This window comes from Accipiter gentilis, chromosome 9 (genome assembly GCF_929443795.1).
Source record: "Accipiter gentilis chromosome 9, bAccGen1.1, whole genome shotgun sequence".
Classification (NCBI taxonomy): domain Eukaryota; kingdom Metazoa; phylum Chordata; class Aves; order Accipitriformes; family Accipitridae; genus Astur; species Astur gentilis.
The window spans coordinates 44267079-44288127 of NC_064888.1; the positions used below are offsets into that span (position 1 = coordinate 44267079).

At 46.0% G+C, this 21049-nt stretch overlaps 2 protein-coding genes across 4 annotated transcripts in view; one reads left to right on the forward strand and one right to left on the reverse strand.

The window, feature by feature from the left end:
- The window catches only part of INPP5A (inositol polyphosphate-5-phosphatase A), a 259792-nt gene extending 245392 nt beyond the window's left edge, over positions 1–14400 (forward strand). For 2 of the 3 annotated variants that reach the window (XM_049811310.1, XM_049811312.1), the window contains exons 13-16: positions 6823–6934; positions 11246–11314; positions 12622–12658; positions 12803–14400. In XM_049811310.1, the coding sequence (XP_049667267.1) occupies positions 6823–6934; positions 11246–11314; positions 12622–12658; positions 12803–12852 (268 nt within the window). In that variant the 3' untranslated portion in view covers positions 12853–14400. Of the gene's footprint in view, positions 1–6822; positions 6935–11245; positions 11315–12621; positions 12710–12802 lie in introns of all 3 variants that reach the window. The other variant, XM_049811311.1, reaches the window with a different exon arrangement.
- Positions 14401–17425: 3025 nt separating this feature from the next.
- Positions 17426–19709, reverse strand: NKX6-2 (NK6 homeobox 2). The gene is made up of 3 exons (XM_049810479.1): positions 19045–19709; positions 18509–18681; positions 17426–17740 (listed from the first exon to the last, which is right to left on the reverse strand). Exons 1-3 carry the CDS (start codon positions 19457–19459, stop codon positions 17492–17494), a joined length of 837 nt encoding a protein of 278 aa, XP_049666436.1. The 5' UTR covers positions 19460–19709; the 3' UTR covers positions 17426–17491.
- Positions 19710–21049: the final 1340 nt, after the last annotated feature.

The following is a 21049-nucleotide window of genomic DNA, read 5'->3' on the forward strand; positions in this document are numbered from 1 at the left end:
GCTCTGAGGCAGGCTAAATACCCCACAGAGGGGCACTGGCGGCCAGCGGGATGGTGCAAGCGCTGGCGCACGTTCACATTGTCGTCGTCGTTCAGCCGTAGGATGTTCGTAATCAGCAAGGGGAGATTTTCTCTATGGAAAGCATTCTTGGAGGAAAGTAAAGGACCGGTTGTTGTTCGCTGGAAAAAGAAGGGGGTCTGACTTTTTTTTTTTTCACTGAAAAAGGTTCAGAGTTACACTGGTGATACAGAAGTGTTAACTCTGAAGCATATTATAGACATGTATTTCCCAAAGAAGTATGATAAGCCAAAAAGCAATATGCCCAACATAAATCCATAAGAAAGATTCTGTGAAAAACATCATGTCATTAACCTTCCTGTTTTGTGTTGTGCCCGGAGTTATGGCTTGAGTCCTGTTTACCCTTCTTACCCTGTGCTGCGGGATTGCCTGGGTGACCCCCCCTTTTTATTGTCACCTTTGACTCTTGATTGTTGGCATCATCACCATGGTGTTAGTGTAGCCTTTGCAAGTAGCAGCTGTTTAACGCATTGTACTTTAACTACTGTGTTTGCAGGACTGTGTTTACCCTCCTGATTTGTCTTAAGTGAGATGCATATCATGGCCAGTTAGCTCTGCGGAGCATCATGAAGGCTTATTAGTATTTTGGTGCATATGAAGCAGCTAATTTAATTCAAACAGTAACTTGTCTTACTGCTTAGCTTTAACTATCTGCTGCCTAAAGTGAGCACATGAAGATAAATTACATGGGGTCATTTGTTAGGAAGAGAACTAGGGAACCCAAATCTCTCCCTTTCAGATTCAGGGAAATATAAAATGGTAACTCAATTTGGAGGAAGAAACTAACAAACTGGAAGCTGACAAAAATTAGATGTTATACTTTGATTGGTCGAATGATGTTTTATTGAAATCACACTCGTGTACTAGCTCACGCTAATGCTGAGTTGGGACCTTGTCAATTAAAAATATCAAAATATTTTTATTTATATCTTTGGCCTTAACAACTTTCGAAGTCTGCAAAGCTTGAACTGGCAGCCTACATTCACTGTCCTTGCTTCTGGTAAAAGCATCTTAGACAATCGGAAAGTGTGTCAGAACTAAAGGTAAATTTTCTTACAAAATACAAAAATAGTAAATAATGTTCTGATGAAAAGTGGTTGGTATTTTTCCTCTTTTGAAGTTCTCTCTCAATTTCATATGTAAATAGAAAAAGGGAGAGAAGGTTTAGTAAATGTGAGGACTCATACCCAACTTCACAAATAAAACGGACCAAATCTAAACTGTGTCTCAGCTCTTCTCATAGAGAGCTCAGTTTTCATCGATACTTTATAATTCCATTCTATCTCAAATATTTTCTGTTAGAAACAGTTTAGTGAACTAACTGTGGGGACAATTAGTAGATGAAAAGAAGTGGTCTTTGAATAGGAGGTATTTCCACGCCCTGAAACATTATAAAGTTTGCCTTAACATCTGCGTATGAATCTACACATAGGATGCACAGTTTTTCATAATGACCTTTAATATACTAAAAAAGATCACATAGCTTAATTTTTCCCCACCGTTGCCTACTGGGTATTGTCACACTTCCTACAACACTACTGGAAATGTCTAGACCATAGAAAGCAGAATCCCTAAAGCAACACCAAAACGCATTATCAGCAGCAAGGCATATTCACTCCGTTCACTATGTGCAAAAATGAGCTGGAAAGCAGAACTGTGTGTGACAGCTTTTAAAGGTAATAACACTCCAAAGCGAATTAATCGTTTCCTGTTAGAAAGTACATTTCACCCATCTCAGTAACACATTTTATCTGTTCTTACACAAGAGAAGAGTTCATTAGGAGCATTTTTCCTGACTGGAAATGCCAGTTAAGGAGACATTTATATACACAGTATTGTTGGCTTGTGTTTTGAGTTAAGACTCTGCTAACAGGATGGTTTATGATGTCAGAAGACTTTTCACCCTGCAGTATTTTTGTAAAGGTGTCCAATCATCTTTGACAATACTTGTCAACAGCAGGAGTGCAATAATATTACTGATACTCTTAATGGTTTATTTTTCCCGAACAGTTGCCGAGTTGCTCTCATCCTTATTAACTGTAATACCAGTAGTTCATTGGACAGCCTGCTCCTTAACAGTTACTTAACAATTCCTCGAAGCGTTTCGTTAAATTTTGACAACATTGAGCATTATACTAATGAAGTTGCTTAAATTAGTACCTTTTGGAAGTTTTACTCAGAAAACCCACCTGACAGTAATCCTGGTTAAATGAAATCAGTGTAACTGAAACAAAAGTTTGGGAAGTAAGGTAGAAGAGCAGCTAGAAGGAGCATCTTGAGAAAAAATAAATCCTGGACAACTGGAGATAAATCGTACAAGCCTCTCACATGGATGCTCCAGAACTGCCTGTCTGTCCATCATCCAGAGGCATATACAGTCAAAGTATATTTTGCATAACTCTACTGGCTGGCATATGCAGAGAATAACAGACTATTTTTGCTATTAGTTATTCAGCTAACATGAGTGGTTAAGGTCCTAAATTTCAACTTTGCCACTGTTTTAAACAAGGCAGAAAAGTTGTTCCACATGGAATTCCCCATTTTTCTATTTGTATCTTTAAATATACATAATATTGTGTGTGTAAAAAAAAGTAACGATACTGAATACTAAAGTTAGGAAGTGTGTACAGTCTTAACTGATCTATAGCACCTGTATGTGTTAGCATTATATCTATTTATCCTTTATATTTCAGTGGTACCTAGAGGCCTTTATCTGTTATGTCATTATTTTTACATGAGCACTCACTCTTCATTCTCAAGATCACTGTTTTGTGTACATTGCAGAAGATAGATTGTGATTGAGGCAGAATGCTACTGAAAGAAAAAAAAAAGACATTCTTTGCTGTCTAGTCATGGGACTGAGAGAGCTGGTTCTCCCCTTTTCTCTGCCACAGTCACAGTTCTGCTGGTCAAGACTAATAATGCATGCACAGAAAGGTGGCACGATGCTTACCCTCTGGGAGATTAATACTGGAAGTTTTAACGTTTGATTATTTGGTGTAGAGTCCTTGAAATTATTTTTATCAGATCTGCAGCTGTTTTTAACAAGCCTGTAATTGTTTATACAATTCGTAGATCAGAAAATCTGTTAACTAGATTAACTGAGTTTTGAATTAAGAACTGTGAGTTCCTTACTTGCATGGAATGAGTGGAGGCTGGAGATGTCAGCAAAACAAAGGTATTTTAATGCACTTGATAGTAGGCAATGTTATGCTTCATGTCTTTTGGAAGATGTGTATTACAAGAATGGTTCTGCTTTTGGCATGCACACAAATTTAAATTTACATTACTCTTTAAAAGAGACTATTTATGCTTTATTTCAAAGAGGCAAGTGAGAAGTGGGGTTGAAAGGAAGGAAAAGAGGAGGTAAATTATGAAGCCACCCTAGAGAGAACAAGAAGTTAGTAATAAAATTAGCACACTTGTATCTTGGTTAGCCCATTGAAGATGGGGGAAATATTTTCCAGTCTCTTGAGTCTGTGCTATCTGGGCACTTGCTGTATTGGAAGAAGCAAAATAAGTGTCATGTCTTTATGTCCTGCTTTTTCTGAAATACATGCTCTCCTGTTAGTTATCCTGTTGGGCACTCTGCAGCCTTCACAGTTGTGGGGCCAAGTTTGCCAGCTTTGGGAGATGTGTGGTTGCAGGGAGTGCAGGAGCACACCCAAAGGCTGCATTCTGGTGACAGATTTTGTGTACAAGACTGAAACTGAGTGCTGCTCTGTGTGGCAGTTCTGAGGCTTCGGGCATCTTCCTCATGTCTTTGATTTTTGCAACATCTTTCTGTACGGCAGCACCAGAATCATCAGCCTGGCTTCCTGAAATGCTTATGCATCTGTCTGTCTCCTCTTTCAATTACTCCTATTGACTGGTTTTAAGTCCCATCAGCTGGTGAGAAGGCATCTGAACGAGGTTACATCATGTGAGACACCAGAGTATCCACAGGTGGATAAGAAAACTCTTATAAATAGTTATAACCTTATATAGGTTATAAGAAAACCCTTATAAATGCTCCAACCAAGTAAAAGCTTCAGAGTTCACAAGAAGATGATTCCATTCTGGAAACAGTCACGCTATTTTCATTCCACTGTTCATTTAACTACAGAACAGGATGATGGAGACAACTACTGGAGTGTATGTTGTTTGAAAAGTTTTATTCTGGAATAGCATACGTTCAGCAGTATGTTTCATGAAGATTTCTTCAGTGAGAGTCTTCTTAGAAACCTCTAATAGAGCTTTTATTTGCAAAAATCTGTTTAAGATAAATGGCATATAATAAATGAAACTATCCTATCCCCAAAACCTGTTTAGTCACAAAAAAGAATCCCTCCCAGCAATTTTGAGTCATATTCAGCTATGATCACTTTTTGAGCCCATCTACAAAAGAAGCCTGCTTATTCCAAAGTATTTGTGACCCTTCTAGAGCATGCAGGAAGAGATCAAATAGTTCTTATTTTGGGGGGGGGGGGGGGGGGGGCGTATCTAGTTAGGATTTTTTGTTATGTCTATGTCAGCATTTCACTGAAAGTGAGACTTGCACAAGCCAAAGAGGCAGTGGTGGGGAGGGAGAAGCCTTATTCACAGGAGTGCAGCAAGACAGAGTGCACCACACTTCTGGCCTGAAGGAAGGATGCTGCTTTATAAAAAGAGCTTGCCCCACTTTGTTGTATTAAATTATTACCTACAGATCATTTTGTCTGGATAACTTTTGCAGCATTTATTTTCATCTCTGTCCCAGCCATTAGAAATCTGATTTGTCAAAGATTTGTAAACTACAGTAACTTCTTGACCAGGTGATCAGCGCTAAAGACCTTGAAAAATTGGCAGAAGTTTTCACCCTGTGAAAACGTTAAGATCAATAAAGCAAATTGATAAATAACATTTTGCAGAATATAGGCTCTTGGATGAAATGCTGTAACACATAGCAGTAACAGATCACTCCAGGTACAGAACTTCATACTTTAAAAGCCATATAGTTAATGCTGTAAAAGGAAGGATTATATGAAATGTGATAGATTATTAGACCTTATGTCAAAAAAAGTAGCTTCAGTTATGTGGGGTTCCTGAGTAACTAAAGTAAGAGGTTTCCAGAAAAAGTCAACCCTTAAATTGCAGACAAAGAGCTTCTACTACCAATAGTATTACATCATCAAAATATTTCACAGACACTCAGAAATAAGCTGTACTTCTGTATGTCAGTGAAGCAGCAAATTGAATTCTCATAATATGTTTTGAAAATGAGTCTTGTTAGGTTTGATGAGGTGGAAAAGGTACTGAGATCACTGGTTTGTTCCAATATGTTCAGTACGCTTTTCTTGGATGTTTGCCATGGCTAATCTTTTTAATGGCAGTGTAGCTTGTAAACCCATTTGGTAGAAAGCTATACGTCTCAGTTTCAGAGTATCACACCAAGTAGGGTGGTAAATAAGTTTCTCTTCAAGCATGCAAACCCTTTTGTTATAATAGCAGGGATTTTATTTTACACACATATCAGGAAAACCTCAGTATTTCCTTTATGAATTCAGTGATGGGCAGAATAAAATGCAAATGTCATTTTAAATACACCCACCATACATATGTAGATAATAAGCACCAGCCGTATGGGTTTTGTGCAAAAACAATTATAAAGAAATTGAGCCTGTCACAAACCCTCTGGATTTCTGCAAACCCCCTCTTTGGCTACCTAGCTATGCCATTTTGGAAATGGTCTGGGAAAACAGTGGGCCTCACAGCATGATGAGCCATCATCAAAGTTCTGTCATGTTAAACTAGTGAGAACAGTTGGATAAAATAAGGAAGACTTTGGTCTGAGCCTCCTGACCGTTGAACCAGAGGTTGCCACTTCAGGTGCTTTAGATTATTTCAGTCTGTGGGCTCACACAGGCATGTTGAGTTAACTTATTTTAGGCTGTTCCCTGGGTTAAAATAAACACTTCCTGTTGGCTTTTAAAGCTAAGTTAGAATGCGCTGGAGATCCCATAGCACATTTATAATGACCCCACAGCATGACTGCTATTTAATCAGCTTCTATTCCAGATGTCTTTACAAAAGAATTTACTTTTTGTTAACACAGTTTCATATGAAGGTATAGAATCTTAGGTAGTCAGCATCATTTTCCTCAAGCCATATTTGTAATTCCTTGGTTCTGAAGATATCCCTTGAAAAGTCTGCTTTCTTGTCATATCCTTCCTGTCAGCCTTAGAGAATCCATACAGGTGGGGTTTGTGTACAGCTGCAGAGATCCCAGTGTTCTGAACTCTGTTTTCTGTTAACTTATTCCTGGATAGCTCTCCTCCAGAGAATCCTGCAAAGAAATCCCATGAGATTAACCTTTTTTTTCCCTAGGTTTCTTCTGCCTATTCATTTTCCATAGTCATAGCCAACAGCCTACTCTGTGCTCGAGTTGTAGTTGAACTAATTTTCATACTTTAACATAGATAAATAGTCTGCAGTCTTTAAACACGCTCACGCGTGAAAACACAAGGTAGGAGGTGAGAGTTTTGAAACTGTGTGCGTCTTAACATGCTGGCTTAAGGTAGGATTGTAGAGATGAGACAAGAAATGGAGAAAGAGCACATGGGAAAGAAAGGGGGAGGAGAAAAGAAAGATAAATAAGTATGAGAGGTATCTAAAAGAGCTGCTTTTTGCCAGTTAAATTTTTTAATTAGTGTGGTCATTTGAGCCAAAGGTTTCAGGCTGCTTTGCAAAAAGTTGCTGATGGTTGTGGTGGTGATTTGTTTGCAGTTATCCATACAGCGAGGACTCTAGCCAGGGAAAGCAGTACATGAATACGAGATGTCCAGCCTGGTGCGACAGAATCCTCATGTCCCACTCAGCCAAGGAGCTCATCCTGAAAGTAAGTATGCACCTGCAGCCACCCTGCTGCCTCCACGTTGTGTTTACCTTCAACAAAGGCAGGTAGGGCCGAGACACTTCTGCTTCTCTTGAATTTCCAGTTGCCAGCAGCAAACACTTGCCAAGCTGGAGACAGCATACCATGGCATTAAGAAACTGTTAGGCCTCCAGTGCTTTCCACCCGAGAATATGGATTTGTCCCAGTCAACCTCTTGGCAGTTACCAAAGCATGAGCTTTCACAAACGCTTCTTTTGGTATCTGAGCTGCCAACACTGGCTGCCTGTCATCTCTCCTGTGCTGCTTCTGTACTTGTCAGTACTGTACTGGGATGTACAGCACTGGGAGACTGTGCCTGCCTTAAAAAAAATAGCAAGAAATAAAAAACCTCCATCAGTCCCCCAATCCAGTCCACTATACAGTAACATAAGTAACAGCACTGCCCTTACTAAGGATTCAGCACAGATGCAGACAAAAGTAACTAGGAGTGCCTGCTGACTAAGCAGTAATGCTATTGAAAGAAAAACCTGTATGGCAACGGCATGGGGTACCTGAGTTACAAGCATGGTAGATTTAGGTTTCCTCTGTTGCTGATGGCGAGAACTGGATTTCCCAAGAATATGTCAGATCCTAGATGGGCTAAATCTCCAGTCACTGTCCCCTGAATGAAGGCAGAGTCTCCAGCAGGTAGGCTCCTAACTTCGGTACAACAATTAAGTGCCTAAATTTAGACATTCAATTAGAGCTTTAAAAATATGATTGTGCACCATTTTTAGAACATATGGTTCTTCTTGGGATTTTAGTGTACAGAGGTAAGGTAAACTTGGTGATGCTCTATCCAAGGTTAATGACCTAAATATAGTTCAGGAGCGTTCCAGTTTTCCTTTTCTCTCGTTTTCTTTCTCTCCTGCTTACTCTGCTCTGCTGTCTTCCTTTCTGTGGAAACACTGAACCAGGTTAGCTGGTTACGTACGCCAACTTACACTGCCTCTGTTTTTTCCTGTGTACTTGTTCATGGCAACTGGAGACTGGTCCTGTTTACGCTGGCTATCGGTTGTTCTAAAGGACCAAGCACACATCAGGAAATCAGTTTATGATATAAGGAGATCTCACCCATGCCTTTCTGCTCTGAGCTAAATTTTTCCCACTGTGCTAGCCATGGCCATGAGCGCAACGCAAGAATGAATGCGCAGTAACTTTTCAGAACTGTTTCATTGAGGTTACCTTGCTGATCAGACTGTATGGCTGACTCATACATAACAGCCTTACCAAACCCCAAATTGCCCAAAGTCATGTGTCTGTCTGTGTGTTCTGTATAACTAATGGAGTGAATTGCAGAAAGTAATCTTTGCAAATAAATCCATATTCTACAGCTTCTTGGGTTTGGGTTTTTTCTGTTTAAATTAATGAAACCCTTGAAACTTGCTCTCCTGAAGTTTATAACCTTCTGTTTCTCTCTCTCGTCAGGGTTATTTATCTCATGATTAGACTGTTTGCTTTGCAGTGTATAACTCACTGAAAGGCTGAGAACATTTTTTCCATAGCTACTCAAATCTCAATTCAATGTACTTCCTCACGCATTTTAATAAGTAAGAAGTGTCTGCATGGTATCTTGAAGTTTTGCCCAAAATTTTAGACAATGCATGTACTGCGGTATTTAATTTAAAAAATCGTGAAGCTAAGAGGAATACAGGCTCTATAGTAAAATAGTAATGCCAAAATCAGTGTTATTTGATTTTCTTATACAGAAATATCATATGAAAAAGTGAGACTTTACCCAAAATATTACAGATAGTACTTGGCGCCCATGAAATTCCTAAAGAACAAAGGATTAAAACCATGGAAAGAGTGGCCAATGAGGGAAGATTTTTTTTTAAAGCTATGAATAAGGAGATAGAAGTGTACACAAAGGCTTGAAGAGTGTAAACAGTGCAGAGGGAAAGGAATTCTTCCAGATTATCTAGGGGGGGTATAACTTGGATATAATGGGAGAAAATTAAACAAAGGAAAACAAAGTTAGAGCATTAAAGAAATTTGTAACTGTGAGGTCACTCAGCCCAATTCTCAGTCTCTATGGAACAGAAACCCCGACAGTTGGATCATTCAAAGCTTACATTTAAAAAATGCATATAATTTTGCCTCTGCAACTTTGCATTTGCAAATTATGAGCATGCAGTTTCGGACATCTCCAGAAACGCATATGCAAAATTACAGATGTACATGAGGTCAAACTGGCATGGTTGTTTAACTCAGTGAGTCTTTACCAATAAAGGAGTTAGCTTATCCAGGTCAAAACCAAACTGTAATTTTGGCCCATAAAACTTAATGAAAATATTAAGTGGAAAAAAATGCTGAATTGATAGAGAAAAAGGCAAAATTATCTTAGAAGTGCTTGTGGTTCTACACAGTAATCAGTGTTTGCCTTGCCATTGAGAATTTACTCCATTGCAGAGACTTATGCTTTGAAGATTTAAAAGGAACTATGAAGAAATTAAAAGCAAATTTTAATTAACCATTTATGCTGTAAAAAAATCCTTAAAACATAAATGTATATGAATTTTAAAAGAAATTTCAGTTGTAACTAGCTATTGAATATTCTTATGCAGGTAATTATTTTGCTGTATTAACTTTTTTTGTAGGCAGATAAAGAATTTATTTTTCTGTCTTAGCAATGCTATATTTTATTTCAAGCAAAAATTCTAGTAAATCTGCATTTTAATCCTATATAAAGAAAAGATAGTACGCACAAATTGCCACACTGTACAGTCTGTTCAGCTACACAGTAGGCATTACAGATTGTACAGACATGGGGCTGTAAACAGCTTTCATGCAACATCATCTATCATGCTATGGTCGGTTACCTCACCATCATGTTATTTTATGCTTCCTGAGCCCTAAAACACCAAAGGTTGCCCACTGCTAGGGAGTTGTGTTGATGCCTGATAGCATGAAGTAATGAATGCTCAGCCAAGTGTATATTGTTTCTGCTTGTGCACCGCTGTAATTTGTTTATCTGTCTAAAGATTATGCAGTTGAAAATCCACAATTTTATGCTGCCTTTGTAAATTATCAAGTCGCTTTTGATGAATGTATCCCCACTTCCGATGCTAGTGGCATTATGATCTTGAAATATTGGAAAGTGCTCATGCATACAATGCAGAAGGTTATGTTTTTATATTTTTGGCAGACAACCGTGCTATAAAGTAAATCTGACCTTAAGCTTCCTTACTGCATTAAAGATAATTCAGTTTTAACTTTATAGTCCTAAATGCTACTGTTTATATAAAGTTATTGCCCAGTCAAACTTGACTGATTACAGATGAGAAAGTCTTGACTGTTTCATACAAAATAAATTAGTATTGCCAATTGTTTAAAGCACATCTATGATTGTATTAGAGATTTGAGAGTGTGCAGATTGCAGATTTAATTAGCTGATAGGAGTTGTTTAGCATAGTAAGAAATTGTCTTGTATGGCAATGTATTTGTATTTATTCCTGAAGTACTGTGCTAGAGAATCAAAACAGATTCTCAGAATCATGTTTATTGCAAATGGCAGAAAGATGAGTACATTTTATTATTCATTAAGCTACAAATGCTAAAGAAGTCAGTGTATAAGGATAAAGTTTGACATGGAACAAAATGAAAGCAATTCATAATGGAGACTGGAGGAATCTCGTCTTTCATTTGCTGATTTTCTTAAAATCACTTCGTGCTTTTTTTTTCAGATGAAGAAATGTATCTCATAGGAATGGTTAAAGATTATACTCATAAACTAAATCATTCATTCATTCATCTCTCTGAACATTTAAAATCACCTGTATGCTGAAATCAATCTCAGTTGCCTCTTAGAAGGCAATGTGGATTGTATTTAATTGGAAGAACAACATATATCACACCTAATTCAATAAAAATTGTGTGGTGTTCTTAAAAAAGGACTGGCCAAATGTGCTGGCTGCATTTCACTGGCAAAAGGCTGGAATGCAATCATAACTGAATCATTCATTTCATCTATCCAGGTGTTACTCACTAAAATGTCTTGAGGTCCCAGAAGCAAGGAGTAGATGCTGTGATTTCATGAGTTATTTTACATGGACAAATTGCACAAATTACTGCAAGCAGTACTGGACACAAAACTTTATTCGGCATGGTTTTTCTCTGGAGAAGCCAAGCAAAGATATGTTAATATCACTTCATTCAGAAACTGGTTTGAATTATTTGCATAAATTATTAATTTCTTTCTGTTTCTGTAATCTGGAGAATAGTTGGACTGACCAGTGTTTTGTTGTGTTGTTTTTGTTGGTTTTTTTTAACTAGTCAGAAAATGATGAGAAGATAGTAATATATGACCACATCGGGCCAAATGTCTGCATGGGGGATCACAAGGTAATTAAATTAAACATTTTAGTATTGTATCTTTGAAGTTTCTTTTATTAGGAAGGAGAATATATGCACTAGTTTCTGTTGATTTTATGTTTAAGTCAACTATATATCTCTCCTATTTTTAATTTAAAGCCTTGAAAATGTTTTAAAGTTGAATTCAACTGAAATCAGCCAGTATATTAGAGTAGATACTTGTATGAAATGAAATAAAGAACAGGATGATGTGCGCTAGAATGAAAGCATGGTACAATACAAAATGAAGAGGAGCAACTGGCTGTGCATTTACAACTATTCCTGTGAAACAAAAGTTTTTTCATTGGGCTATCAAAGTTGGTGCCTAGCTGCTTAGTAGTAAAACAACGTATTGGCAGTTCCATATTTAAGCAACAAGTGAGAAAAAGGATACAGAATTACATAAATACCAGTTGTTAAAGTGAAGAAAAAGACATTAATTTTACAATCAATCTTCTCTGCTGAAGATACCAGATGGAAAGCTAAGTTAGAAATACAGCAAAACTGAGTATTTGCTTCTTTGAAAAAAGCTGATGGAGGAGCAGGAGGTAGCCTCTGAAAGCAAAGCCTATACTAAAACTATATAAAACCCATATAAAAATGCAACTAGAAACTTGCAAAAACTTGTAAACTGTACGAAAATGGTAATGTATCAGTCCTAGAGACAGTGCTAAGGCTCTTGAATGACAACTCAGGGATGGATAATGGGTAATTGCATGTGTGTATGCATGTATACACAATAAACCCAAATTCACAAATACATGCCTGCATTCACTTTCACGGTCAGAGTTCTTGTGAGACAGAGTATTGTTTTCCTAAGGAGGAATGCACTTAAGATATTTGGTCCAGAATCATCCAAGTCAGAGCTTAAAATACAGAAGTTTCCTAACTTCTCCAGTAAAATGAAAAGTTCAGTGTGTCAGCAGCTAAAGGACAGCCAGTTCAGAAACAGTAATTTTTGCTTCCTTTGTCACCAGTGTACTTAACATGAATTTTTTAAGCATGGCACTTTCAGTGGAGCTAATTCTATGATAAAAGGGAGTTGTGTATGGGAGCCAATCCTCTTTCCACAGAAATCAGTGGCAAATTTGCCCTTAGATTTCAGTGGGAGCAGAGATCTGTAAGGAGATGATGTAGTTCTGTTGTGCATTTTGTAGTTAGATTAATCCAAAAAATTATTACATCATTTTGCTTCCAGCCATAGAGGAATTTTTGTTGTGTTTACTACTGAATGTAAAAAAAAAAATTATGTTTCTATTTCAAATGTGTAACTTCTATTTTTCCCTAACTTGCTGCAGCCTGTGTTCCTGTCCTTTCGAATAGCTGCTGGGGCAGGTAAACCTATTGCAAATGTGCACAAGTGTTGTGTCGTGCAGTGATGTGGTGGTAAATATCATTTTTTTCCTTTACGTTTATATTTTCTACATCATTTCCCCTGTGTTTATTTTTCTTTTTAAAAAAATGCCAATTCTGCAACAGGAAAAAGATGCCTACGAAACGAGAAGATTTTCCGTGAAACCACACTGTAGCAAGGAGGGGAAGGAATACGCAGTATACTGAAATACATAATCATAACAACTGTATTGATAAATCAAGTCCCGAGTGCCACATTTTTAGACTGCTGATCGTACGTACACTATGCTTCAGCATCTGGACTCTGTTCGAGAAAAGCCTCACATACCTCACTGTCTTGTATGTTCATGTGACATCAAGTAGAAATGTGGAATTATTTTTTATATATATGTCACAATTCTGTTGCCAAAACTCTAAATAGACAGCAGAGAGATGTTATGTATTTTAGATTTCACAACTTTCAACTTTTAATAAGTGTTTGTCAATGTGGAAAAGCTATTTCAGCATATTATAAACTTTTAAGGGTGTCATGCCTAACATTATATATCTTTACCACTTTGGGGTTTTTGTACATTGGATTGTATAGATAGAGATATTGATGGTTTAAAATGGTATTTTCTTTGTTGACCAAGGCTTATGGTTTGTGTTTTAGTTTTAGTATTTTGTTTTTCATTTTTATAATTTTTTTCTCATGTTATTTACTATACTGCCATGTTACATGGTTTTTGAATCACACAGCAGCTGCTTTCTATACATACATATATATGTGTGTGTATATATATGTATGTATGTGTATATATACACAGATATATAAATAATTTATAAACCTGACCAAAACTTACGCTAAATATACTTTCCAATATGAATGCTTGAGAGTGCCATATCAGCAGTTAGTGTTGGAGTCTTAGCAGGTTTAGTTAAGTGTACATCAACAACCAACATTTATATAATAAATAATATATAGCAGTGCCATCCAGGATACAGATATATAGCATACTATATAGCACATATATTAGCAGTTTCACTTTGTTACTCCTATAATCCCTTCTTTCTATGTAATATTAAGGATTGAATGTGAAGTTCTTAGCTAGGTTTGGGTGTAACTTTCCCGAATTTTGTAAACTGTTTTTGTCCGTCTTTTGTTACTGTTTTATGGTGCCAAGTATTCTATATTGAAACAATAACAACATGGGAGAAGAAAATCATAGTCTGCTTCAGGTAGCAACTGTATTGGACACAGACTGTATTTATACAGCGTTAAAGAAAAAAAAAAAAAGACTGTAAATTTTCCTGGTTAGTAGCTCGGTGCAGCCTACAATATAATCTTGTTACGAACATTTTTCTCCCACCACTAAATACAACATTAAAAGGTGATTAGGGAGTCTGTTGATGAAACACAAATGTATGTTTTATTGATTTAATTTAGAACACTACAGAGTTCATGGACTGCGTGATGGCATTAGATTGATGCTTGATTTTGGTATAAATCACTACCGTTGAAAATGATTTGATGTCCGCTTGCAGAGTGTTTTCTCAACAGTACAATCTGGGTTTATATTAAGTACTGTTGCCCAAAGGGCGTCTGCAGCTCTGTATTGTTATTGTGCCATGTTGCATTATAACCACACAGTAATTCTATTTAAGCGAACTCAACTCATGATAACTTTGAAGGCCTTTAGAAATGAGTACTCTGGTTCTCAAGCAATAAAACTAATCATGGTGAATATGGCTGTGTCTGTCCCTTCAATTTGGGCATCGGGGATTACGGGGAAATTATTAAATTGTCACATTTCTTATTAATGAGTTACCTTTTAATCTCCTGCCAATTAACAGGGTTATTTTTCACATGAAAGGCTGCTATAATAGGATGCAGTTCTAGCGTTAATCAAAACGCAATACAAGCCGAGGAAAACTGCGTTTAGGAGTTTGTATTAAGAGTGCCAACGTACAGAGAGTAATACAACTTTATGAGCTATTCAAGAGACGCCGGTCCCCAGCAGTTCAATAAAAATGCCACCATAAACTCCTTCGCGATCATCTCCGGTTGTAGAAGAAAAAAACCCCGCTGCCTTTTCAAACTGGGGCCGAAGCCTCGCTGCGAGGTGAACTCACCGAGCTATGGGCTGCGAGACCGCCGACAGCCCGAGCCCACCCCGAGGCGTCAGGTGCGCAGGTGACCGTCGAGGTTAATTTGCTGAAAGAGCCGCCAATTCCACCCACGCGAGTTCATCAAACGCAGCCGTCGCGGGGAAACAAAAGCCGGAGGCGTCAGCTGGGGAGGGGGGGGCTCGGCTCGGCCGGGGTGGAGGACAGTCCTGCGGCCCCGGCCCCGCCGGGCTCTGCTTCGCGGGGGGCGGCCGCGGCCCTCGGGGCGCTCGGGGGGGCGGGCGGCGGCGGCCCCGGCCCCAGCCCCATCCCCATCCCCGGGGGTTTTAGCCGGGCGGGCGCGTTACGGAGGCACCTCGCTCCGTGACAAGATGCTCATCCCTGAACAGACTCCCCTTGTAGTGCCTTGGGGCTCACTGCGCTCAAAGGAATACGGAAGGGAGCAGGCGCGAATAATCCGACTTTGAAGTGCGGGTGGTTTTGGTTTGTTTGGGGGGTTTTTTATCCTGTCATTTTCCCTTAGGAGCCAGGAAACCGGCTCCGCTTCGTGGCGGCGGTTCCAGCGTCCTCTCTCAGTACGTTCAAAGCCCCGGCGAAGATTAATTCCTAAACTCGATTTACTCCGTCTGTAACCGCGGTACAACTGGAGCGAGGTCTCGGCGGCCCGCTGCGTGCAGTGAGTAAAAACTCGCAGGACCCCCCTCCCTCCCTCCCTCCCCCTCCAGCAAGGCGCTGCCCGGACGGGAAGGCGAGGATCTGCTCCCAGCCCAGGGAGATAAACCGGAGCGAGCCGAGCGGGCGGCCCAGAGCGGCGGCACCTGGATCCCGGCAGGGAGCGGCGCTCGGCGGCCGCCCGCGGCAGAGCCGGGCCGGGACGCCCGGGGGCGGCCCCGCGGCGGGGGTGGGGGGGCCCGACCCCTTGCGCGGAGCCCGGGAGCGCCGGCGCTGCCGAAGGCGGAGGGAGGACGGTGCGGGAGGCTCCGGCCCTCGCAGCTGCCCGGGCTGCCGTGACGGCCCCGTCCCGCCGCTCCGCGCCGCGCCGGGGCCGCTTCCCTCCGCTGGCTGCCGGGCGGGTGAAGCACGGCCGGCCCGCAGCGCGGCCGCTGCAGTTTGCTCAGGCTGCGAAGCAGTAGCTAAGACATGGAAAGAAAAGAATGCCTCATCCATTAAAAAGAAAAGCGGGGGGGGGGGGGGGGGGGGGGGCAAAAAGGCAGCTTGACAACGAAGCTGGCTTGCACCCATCAGTCTCGAGTGTGGCCGAGAGGAGCAACGCAGAGCCTGGGGCAGCTGCGACGCACCTCGACGGCTGCGTCATTACCTGGGTCTCGTCAGGGGCAGGTCCTGAACGCAACCTGCAGCCGCAGCGACGCTGCCGCTGTGCGTTCGGGCCCGGGCTCAGGCTCCCGGGAGCTCGGCAGGAAGGCGAGGGAGGGAGGGGGCGCTTGCAGATCGCCACCGCGAAGCTCAACGAGTTCTCCTTCGGTTTTTTGTTTTTTTTTTGCGGCGGCCGGTGTCCGGGTAGCGCAGCGAGACGACTCCCAGCCCCCCCGCCCCCGGAGCGGATCACATACCCTGCTAGCGGTCACCAAAACGCTTCTGGTGCGGGGAACGGGCGCGGCCCCGGCCCACGGCAGGCTCAAGGCTGCCCGTCCAGCTCTTGTTTCCGCGGAGCGGGGGGGCCCAGCTCGCGGTTTCCCCTGCGCAGCCAGCCCGGCTCCCGGCGGCGCCGTCGGGGCAGCCGTCCTCCGCCCGCGCTCGGGGCTCCCCGGCTCAGCCCGCCGGCCCCGCCGCCGCAGGGCCTCCGCTGCCCCTGGCGGAGCGGCGGCGGGGCCGGCCTGTCCGGGGCAGAGGAGGTGGGGGAAAGGCCGGGGCGAGGCGAGTCGGGCGAGAGCGGCTCTGAAAACTGGGGGCCCCGGACTAGCGAAGCAAAGAGCAGGAATTGCCCCGCAACCGGTGCGGTGAAGCCCGCGCCCTGCTCTCCCCCGCCCCGCGTTCTCTCGCCCGATCCCGCGGAGCAGAGGCGAAGCCTCCCCCAGCTCAGCAGCAGCCCCCAGCCGCTCCCGGTGCGCAGCGGGATGGGGACCCAAAATGAGGAAGGCGGGCAGAAACTCGCTAAAGGAGAAGCTTGTTAAATAATTTATTGATCTATACAAAGTCTTTCCAACCTGTGTGGAGACACTTTTTGATTCCAATGTAAAATCAAGCGCCCATTTTTTCCTCTCGTGCTGCTGTGGGTTGTCCTCTCTTTTGATATTATTAAGCATAAAATCCGGAGGCAGGAGAAATCAAACCGCCAAAACACTGAGCGGGGCGTGGGGGGTGAAAGAAAACAGCCGGTTTTACACTAGAAATATACATCACAAAATCTGAAATTTACTATATACAAAGTGGCTGAGTTTGGATTTGGCGACCCATACAAAACGTAACAAAAATCTGATTGTTAGGAGCAGGAAATCGGCAGCAAGGCTAAAAGAAAAGAGGGGCAAACCTTAAAGGGACACAAAACAAAAACCAGAAAGTTGGAAAAATTCCTCTGAAATTTACACCGATGAGAAGGAAAATAATTTCATAACTTATTCTGTAAAAAATATATACATTTCACATACATCTTAGGCTGTACAACACACCACTTTAAACATCCAGTTACATTTCACCTCTGCCGCCGGGGCCAGCCGCAGCCGCCCAGAGCGGCTGCCGGTGCCCGCGCCCTCACAAGGTGTCCGAGCTGGTGCTGCAGGGGCTGACGAGGGACAGGTTCGTGGATTTGTGCTTTTTCAATAGCCTCGTGATTTTTTCGTCGTCTGAGTTGGGGTCCAGGGGCTTGTTGTATTCGTCATCGTCCTCATTGTCCGAGCTCTCCTTCAGCTTCTCCGTCTCCGAGTCGTGCTTCTTCTTCGCCGAGGCCATCTCCGCCGCGTGCCGCTTCCGCCACTTGGTCCGTCTGTTCTGGAACCAGACCTGGGCACCGGCACCGGGCACGGCTCAGCCCTGCCGCCCCGCCTCGCCCACCCCCGCCCCCCCTGCCCACCCGACGGCAGGACTGAGCCACAGCCGCCCCTTCCCCAGCCCGCACGGGGCGAGGGGCCGGCGGGACCGGTGGTGGGCGACAGCGCGGGGAGCGGCAAGGCCCCCAGGACACGCTTGGGCCCCCTGCCCGGCTTCTCCGGGGATGCCGCCAGCCGGAGCTGCGCGCCAGGGAGAGCAGCGGTTCCGCCGAACAATCATCTGTTGAAACCGGGATACGCTGGCCAGAAAAACAAGTATTTTTGGCTGCCAGCGCGCTCAGCGCGCCTGAAGTCTTTGCTAAAAAATTTGCGTGGTTATGCAAGGTAGAGTTGTGCCAATTACGGGCCAGGATCTGCGTTGAAAACTGACCCGCTGAAAGCGGTTACCAGCGGTGGGCTTTTCGGTTTGGGGTTTTTTTAATCTATATATCTATCTCTCTTTCTTTCTTTCTTACATCATTTGCAGCACAAAGAACTCTAAGCGCAAAATAAGTTACGCAGGAATTGGCCTACAATCTATCCAATATCCAGACATAATTTAAATTATAACTGACTTTAAAAAAAGATAAAAATCCCTATACGGTTGCGCAGGTTTCACGGTGGCCGACAACCGCCGCAAAAGCAGAAGGGGCCAGCGAGCGCTGCCCGGGCAGTGCGCGGGAGGCGGCGGCCGCCAGAGCCCGTGCCCGGCCCGTGGCCCGGCGCGCCCGCGGGGACCTACCTTCACTTGGCTCTCGGTCATCCCTAGGGAATAGGCGAGGCGGGCTCTCTCCGGTCCTGCCAGGTATTTCGTCTGTTCGAAGGTTTTCTCCAAGGCAAAAATCTGCTGCCCAGAGAAAGTCGGTCGCGAGTGTTTCTTCTTGCCGTCCTTGTCCAAAACCATCCCCGTCTGAGCTGCAAGCGGAGGAGAAACAGCTCCGTCAGAGACGGGCTCTGCACCGGTCCCGGCCCGGGACCGGCTCTCCGCCCGGCGCTCCGGGGAGCGGGCTGCGGCGGGGCTGCTTCGGCTGTCGGCCACCGCTGCGACGCCGCTGGCTCTAGAGCAGGATCCGGTCCGGTCCGGGGGCATCGCAGGGCGCCGCGGCGACCGGCCCCGGCCCCGGCCCGCCTTCGGGCCCGCCTCAGGGCGCCGCGCCCGCGGCCTCCGCCCGGCCGTCCGCCCCGTCCACCGCGCTCGCCCGCCGGCCCGGGCCGCCTGCCGGGGGGAGGCTCCCCGGGCCGCGCTCCCCGCGCCCCGCCGGCACCGGCCGCACTTACCGGGACAGGCGAGCCGGGGGTCTCTCCAGGGCGAGCCCTGCACCACTCCCGGCCAGAAAATGGGCGGCCGCCCCGGCAGCTCGGCCAGCGGCTTCGGGTAGCGGGAGACGGCCGCGGGGTTGAAGTACATGCCCGCCGAGGCCGCCAGTCCGTTGATGCGGGGCAGCCCGCCCAGCAGGTTGCTGGCGGTGCCCACGGGCCGCCCCAGGATGTCGCTTATTCCGTGCGGCGTCCCCAAGGGGAGCTGCGTGTTGAGTCCGCCCAGGGCCGGCGCCTTGAAGCCGGAGGGGTTCTGCAGGGTGTAGGGGAAGAGGGAGGTCTTCATCTCGGCCATGTTGTGCAGCGCGGCCAGCGGCGTGCTGCTGAGGACGAACGCGCTCTGGCGATTAGCATCCATCTGCCCCACCGCTAACATTTGTGGTCATCCAGGAGCGCGGGTCCTCCTCCAACCACGCCGGCAGCTGCTCTGCTGTGACCCCACGCCGGGAGCGCCGGCGGCGGGCGGGACGCTCTCTTCGCCGCTTGCGGGATCAAAGCCCCAGCGAGCACCAAAGTTTGCCGGCAGCAGGAAAAGCCCCAGCGCTCCTCCGCCCGCCCCCGCGGCTCGGCGACGCGCACCGCCAGCTCCCGGGGCTGGAGAGCGCCGAGAGCCGAGTCGGGCCGGCGCGGCAGACCGGCGGAGAGGGAGTCCCGGGCAGGAGAGCCCGCCGCCGGCGGAGCGTCCCCGGCAGGCTGCGGCCCCCGCACCCCGCGCGGGATCCAGCGGGAGGAAGGGGGGGGCGGGACGGGACCGGCGGGGTGGGCGCCGCGAGGCTGGGCTGGGCTCCGCGCCTCGCCTCGGCCGCGTGTCCCGGCGGCGGCAGCGGGGGGACCCTGCGCGCCGCGCCCCGGGGCGCAGATAACCGCGCGGGCACCTGCGAGCTCCGCGCCCATTGGGCGGCCGCCTCCCCGCGCCGCCGTCGCGGCCCAATCGGCGGGCGGCGAGCGCCCCCACCCCGACACGTCACCGCCGGGCCGGGCGGCCTCCGGGCGCCGTGGGAGCGCGCGGAGCCGCACGTGGCCGCGCCGCGGCCGACGGGACGGCCCCCCCCGCCCCCCGGCCCCCGCCCTCCGCGGCCGGCCCCGCCGCTTCCCCCCCCCCCCCCCCCGCTCGCTCCCGCTGTCCCGTTTGCCTGGGCCCGCCGCGGGGGGCGGCCGCGCCGTCCCGCCGGGCGGCGGAGCCCGCCTCAAGGGCTCGGCTCCGGGAGACCTGCCCGCGTCGGCGGGGCCGGGAAGGCAGCCCGCGGGGCCCGCCGAGCGCCGGTGAGGTGCGGGAGGACGGCGGCTTCGCTGCTGGCGGCCGCTGAGCGGGAGGGGCCGGGCGCTGCTTCCCGGCCCCGCCGCTCTGCCGTCGGTAGTCGGTCCCGCCTTCAGCGGCGCGGCAGCCGTTCCCCGGGCACCGGAGGCGAACGGCTGAGAGCACGGTCACGAAGGCGGTCTCGGGTCCTGCTCAGCTGCCGTTGCTGCCGGTTTTGAAACGCCCCGGCATCGGAGAGGTTCTCCTCCCGGGACCGGACGGAGAGGGAGAGCCCCGTGTCTCTAAGGGGGGAAAACCGGCTGTCGCATCGCCGCGGAACGAAGCTCGTTCGCACAAATAAAATTACCACTGGTATTCTTCCTAATCGAAAACACGCCTACTTGCCAAGAAAAGAAGAATTCGGGTTTGAGGTTTGAATAGAAAATAATTCCGGAAACGGGGTTTATAGCTCGCTCTTCGCCTAGCGACTGCCTTCTCCTACGTTTTTGACGCGTTGTTAACCAAGGAAAATACCACAACAAGTAGGGAACTAAAACTTTTCAAAGTGTTCACGAAGTGAACGTGAATCGACTCCGTCGTACCAGAACAATTAGTGAAACGGGTGGTCCTTCGGATGTAGTTGTGTCGATCGGCAGAACCGTTTGCAGGTGAAGGGGGTTTCGTCCGACCCGAGGCAACAGCCCGAATGTCGGTGTGAGTTTGGAACCA